The sequence below is a fragment of the Neoarius graeffei genome, chromosome 8 (assembly GCF_027579695.1).
Source record: "Neoarius graeffei isolate fNeoGra1 chromosome 8, fNeoGra1.pri, whole genome shotgun sequence".
NCBI classification, from domain to species: domain Eukaryota; kingdom Metazoa; phylum Chordata; class Actinopteri; order Siluriformes; family Ariidae; genus Neoarius; species Neoarius graeffei.
This window is the reverse complement of record NC_083576.1, coordinates 60,052,060-60,057,809: the sequence shown is the minus strand read 5'-3', so window position 1 is coordinate 60,057,809 and position 5,750 is coordinate 60,052,060. Positions and strand designations below refer to the sequence as shown.

Below are 5,750 nucleotides of genomic sequence, written 5' to 3'. Positions count from 1 at the left end.
GTTACGCCTACACAAAAAAAAAAAAATTCTGGGAAAAAAATCAGTATACACCACCATGTTTGAATAAAGAGTAGGGGGAACAGCTTGATGAAAGTGTGCTGATGGTTCCCATGGAAACCCCGTGTCTGCTGCACTGCGTTCCTCCTCCGAGTTGCGCGCTCATTCATTTTTGTGTTCTTGGTCTCAGAGAACACACCAAACACACACAGAAGACAGAATCAGCGTTTAACATCATTAACAGTGCACTTTTTACGGAGATGTTTTAATGTTATTCTTTATTTTTTTATCCAGTTGAATATTTAGCGTACAAATGCATTTTCAGCTCTTAAAAATGACTGAGGTCCGGACTTCGGGGGCCTCAGAGCTGACTACGTCCATGATCAAGTTATATATTTTTTTAACTAATCATGTGTAGTAAGGGCGGGCGGGAGATTTTTATGTTGTCAGCAGGAGGTCGGGAGGATTTTCTAAATGTTCCCTAAGTTGGAGTCTCTGCAATAGCTATGCAGTCTGGTTAATCAAATGACTTTCTATGGATTTGCCCGCCAAGTTGCCATCGCCTTGTCCACGGCTAACAATAACACATAGCTAGTTAACTTGGACACTGTAAGTTAGCATGTAAAAATGGAGTTACGCTAACATGAATAACGTTAACTTATCTGAAGTCCTTGCAGAAATAGGTTTTAGCATAATCTTGCCAAATAAACAATGTAGAAATCTTTCTTTTCTAGTAGCGTTAGCTACCCAATATGATTTCGAGTTTGAAAAGAGTTTGCTAGTATCAGGTGGAGCTTCACTGACTAGCTAGCTTAACGTTAAACCGCCATGATGTCACAGCATGTGTTCATTTTGTGAATTCACATTTCTGTCTTGGTAACGGCATTAGGTTTTGTAAGCGTTGTGTCAGTAATACAACAATGCATTGAGAGAAAATGTACTTTTAATACTTAAGTATTTTTAAAAGCAAGTACTTCAGTACTTTAACTTAAATAAAAATTTGACTGGACAACTTTCACTTGTATCGGAGTCATTTAAGCAATGGGATCTGTACTTTGACTTAAGTTGGGTACTTTGTCCACCTCTGTACATGTGTGAATAATAATGCAAGCACAAGTTCTTGTACACACTGTCATTCTACCTTGTTTGCACCATGGTGTGCTACTCTCTTAGATCTCCATCTTTCCCTCTTCCTCTTCACATTCCCTGTTCCCTATTCCCTATGCTCCTCACTCTGCAGCTCTAAGCAGAACTCTCTGTAGGGATTATTTCTGGCATGCTGTGGCTCCTCCCTCTTCTCGGCCATGGTGCCCCTGATGTCACCTGCTCCGCAGCTCCCTCCTCTTCTTCCTCTGACCATGTGTTTTCCTCCTGTAGGTTGCCTCGAGAACCGCTGAAACTGCCCATGCCACGGCTAAGCGCACGGAACTTGGATCGGAAGGTGACGAATGAAAGGCTCTTACTGCGCCGCTTCTCCCAACGTGCTGTGCGTAACTGTAGCTCTTCATCAGCCTGCTCCTCATCCAGGCAGGCCCTCAACACCGAGCGGAAGAGCTGAGGGACCTCATGCACTTCTGGTTCAATCTCTGACACTAGATTACGAAACCTGAGGATCATGCAACAGAAATGACACAGTAACAATGGACAATCTAACAAAAGTAGTACAGTATTACTAGTTGTAATACAGCAGTATAGAGCCCGAACCATATTTACTGTACTAAATTTTGTTTCAAAATAGCACACTGTCATTTATCTCAGAAATAAACCAGTTTCCCAGTAGAGCAGGCCTACCATATGTCTCATCTCATCTCATTATCTCTAGCCGCTTTATCCTTCTACAGGGTCGCAGGCAAGCTGGAGCCTATCCCAGCTGACTATGGGCGAAAGGCGGGGTACACCCTGGACAAGTCGCCAGGTCATCACAGGGCTGACACATAGACACAGACAACCATTCACACTCACATTCACACCTACGGTCAATTTAGAGTCACCAGTTAACCTAACCTGCATGTCTTTGGACTGTGGGGGAAACCGGAGCACCCGGAAGAAACCCACGCGGACAACATGCAAACTCCGCACAGAAAGGCCCTCACCGGCCCCGGGGCTCGAACCCAGGACCTTCTTGCTGTGAGGCGACAGCGCTAACCACTATACCACCGTGCCGCCCCTACCATATGTATGCCAGATAAAAACCATGTACGGTAAAAAGGGCCCGAAGGAAACACACACGCACAACTTGTGAATTGTACATGAATGTAACACAATCCAACGAGAACTCATTCTAATGATATTCAAGACCATTTCAGGAACTCTGCTTTACACTGCTTTGAGTTAACCAGTCTTTTTTCCCTTTTTCTTTTCTTTTTTCAGTCAGAAACCCCTCTATATGAGAAAATGTCATTTTCTGTAATCAGCCACACAAGTTTCTGTACAGTAGATGTGGAAAATCTTACCACAAAAACTCAGCTGACCAAACCATGTTACAAATATTTGATATATATAATCTTATCTAATGAGTTGCGATCAGTGCTAAGCCTAGATTTTTGACCACCATAGTTTGATAAAATAGACAGGTCAGACAGTTTATTCTGCATATCCGTGGACTACTAAACCCTCCTGGGCCCGTCAGCTTCCCTGGTTGTTGCTTCTGACATCAGGGCTGCAATACAGTGATATTTTCAAGTACAATTGTCTATTGACTTCACTTGCCTTATTACAATCTACGAAATGATGTCGGGTTCACGATCCTCCCTACCTGACAATGACAGGGCCACATTGTGGAGGTGGGATCCGTGCACAGAGCTCCTGCAAGTCCAGCACGTCTCCAGGCGTAAGCTCATAGGGTACATGAGGTTGAGACCCGGCCAGCCAGCTGTAGTCTGGTGAGGATGAGGATCTGCGACAGCGACGCACCTCGCTGGCTCTCTCTAAACAGATACGTTCAGTGCGCTTCACCATAGCACCCAGCTCCAACATCAGGGTGTTAGTGACCAGCTCCTCTGGAGTGCGCTGGCCAGGTACCTTCGGCTCCAGTGAGAACATAGCAGACCAGGGGAACATCTGAGAGAGAGAGAGAGAGAGAGAGAGAGAGGAAGACATATTATAAGATAATATTCAAGGCTATGTGTTTGATTTCTTTTTATTATTTATCTTTTATATGTTATCACTTGTGTTTAAAGCATACAGTACGTTCACACTAAAGACAGTAGACAGTATTGTGCAAATAACTCCTAGTCACTCCATTTCAGTCCTAAATAGTTAATGCACATTAGTCCTTACCTTTCCAATAGTTGTTTTCCTACTTCTGAATTATAGATTGACTCCAGTTTGTACACAATCCAGGTTTTCTAGTCAAGGGCACATGCACATTGTCAAGTAACACGAAAAGGTTTTGCAGATTATGTAAATATGTATCCAAGTTTTCCTGCACACCCATGAGTTCTTGCAGCAACACGGCCTCGCTGGTCTATATGATAATCACTTTGCATAAGAGAGTAATCCCATAGAAATAGTGATTGACATGTCTTACCAACCTGATTAAGCCTATCTGGGAAGGTGTACATTTGTACAACGCACATATAATCCTGCTTTATAATTGCAACTGAAATTTGTAAAATGCTTTGATCACAATGTAAAAATATCACAAAGTCATTAGATAAAATCAGAACAATTGTTTCCCAAATAATTTTTTTTTTTGTTGGATAATTATACATATTGAAAGCTGAAGGCCTAATGTGAATATTTTTTATTTGAAACAATATGGATGGTGATAACAGTTAGTGAAATATTATCGGATAGATAGATTATCTGCAAGAAACATTTGTTACTCCAAGCCTACAATTAACACATAGATTACTAGATGCACGTTACATAACCTGAGTATCATTTTAATTGTTACTTCGGTGTCCCCTGCATTCTTTGCATGACAGTCAGTTATATCTGGCAGACTATGAAAGTACTATGAATACTACAAGGGTTTCCACTCAGCTCAGCACTAAGAGGGTTTTATTCTTAGTTTGTATTAACTGGGATTATATAACAGTTGCGTGTCACACGTGTCAGGAAGCACATGTTTCTACTGCTAATATCTCTTAAAGCCTAGTGTCTAGCTCCTTTTTGTAACAAGAAAACTGTTATGCAGCCACACTCAACAAAGCACTTATTCACAACAAAAGAATATATGGCTATATCAAGTCAAGTTTATTTGTATAGCGCTTTTAACAACAGACATTGTCGCAAAGCAGCTTTACGGAAAATATGAGCTAATTTTATCCCCAATGAGCAAGCCTGTGGCAACGGTGGCAAGGAAAAACTCCCTCAGACGACATGAGAAAGAAGCCAAGAAGCCTTTATTTGTCACATGTACACTCAGGCACAGACTTAAGCACACAGTGAAATTTAACCTCTGCATTTAACCTATCTGAAGCAGTGAGCACACACAAATACCCAGAGCAGTGGGCAGCTATGCTACAGTGCCCAGGGAGTAGTTAGGTTAGGTTAGGTTAGGTTAGGTTAGGTTAGGTTAGGTTAGGTTAGGTTAGGTTAGGTTAGGTTAGGTTAGGTGCCCTTGCTCAAGGGCAGTTCAGCCCAACCTCAGGTCATGGCTGCCCCATGTTAACCTAACCACATGTCTTTGAACTGCGGGGAAAACCAGAGCACCAGGAGGAAACCCACGCAGACACAAGGAGAACATGCAAACTCCACACAGAAAAGCCTCCATTGGCCACTGGGCTCGAACCCAGAACCTTCTTGCTGTGAGGCAACAGTGCTAACCACTACACCACCCATAAGAAGAAAGGAAGAAACCTTGAAAGGAACCAGACTCAAAAGGGAACCAATCCTCATTTGGGTGATAACAAATAGCATGATTATAAATAATTTGCTTCTAAATGGTGTCCTATATAGTCACATATACACAACTGTGTAACCAGGAAAATCATTATAGTTTTAACATGAAGTCTGCTTTGTTGAAGTTATCAATAGTTGTTCACTGATGGAAACATGAGTGCAGAACTGTTCATGACAACTGCAGTCCTAAAGTTATCATGTCAACTGTGGTTCTCAGCTATAGATGCACTGCTGTAAGTGTCCAGAGCCATCTTCCAAGGGTGACTTTTGACTGTCCATATGGGGCTGTCCTCCACAGGGGCAATGCAATGAGACGCCAGCTAAAGATAAGGCATCAGGATGGATCAGGCAGGTCCGAGGGCCAGAAGAGGTCAGCATCACTGGTGTCTCAGGATTGACATGTAACTCAACAGAGAGAGACATACAGAGAAAGAGAGAGAGAAAACACAGGTTGTTAGGGATGCCCAATGTTACCTAATGAGTAGGAACAGTATACATTTTGCACTGAGTGCAAATAGGGACTCCGGCAAAACTAACTATGACAGCATAACTAAAAGGGAGAGCCAGAAGGTAACACAGCCATGAGGGAGCCCTGGGACATAAAGCAGCCAGTTATTACACCATCAACAAACCCGAGTGAATGTGTGAGAGTGGGGTGGGGGTGGGAGGACAGCATCCATACATCCCAGTTTACCAAAACATTCTATGCCCAAGGACCCTCCAGATTTACTCCTTTACCTCATAAAAAGCTATTAACAAAAGGCTTGACTAAAAAAGATATGTTTTCAGCTGAGACTTAAACACTGAGACTGTGTCTGAATCCCGAACACCACTTGGAAGGCTGTTCCATAATTGTGGGGCTTTGTAAGAAAAGGCTCTGCCCCCTGATGTAGCCTTTACTATAT

The 5,750-nt window shown here is 42.6% G+C and overlaps 1 protein-coding gene across 1 annotated transcript; it reads right to left on the bottom strand.

Moving 5' to 3' along the window:
- Window positions 1–1,239: 1,239 nt before the first annotated feature.
- zgc:162144 (RD3 domain-containing protein) lies at window positions 1,240–3,057 on the bottom strand. Its single transcript, XM_060926978.1, has 2 exons — window positions 2,753–3,057; window positions 1,240–1,603 (listed from the first exon to the last, which is right to left on the bottom strand). Exons 1-2 carry the CDS (start codon window positions 3,055–3,057, stop codon window positions 1,240–1,242), a joined length of 669 nt encoding a protein of 222 aa, XP_060782961.1.
- Between the last annotated feature and the right edge of the window lie 2,693 nt (window positions 3,058–5,750).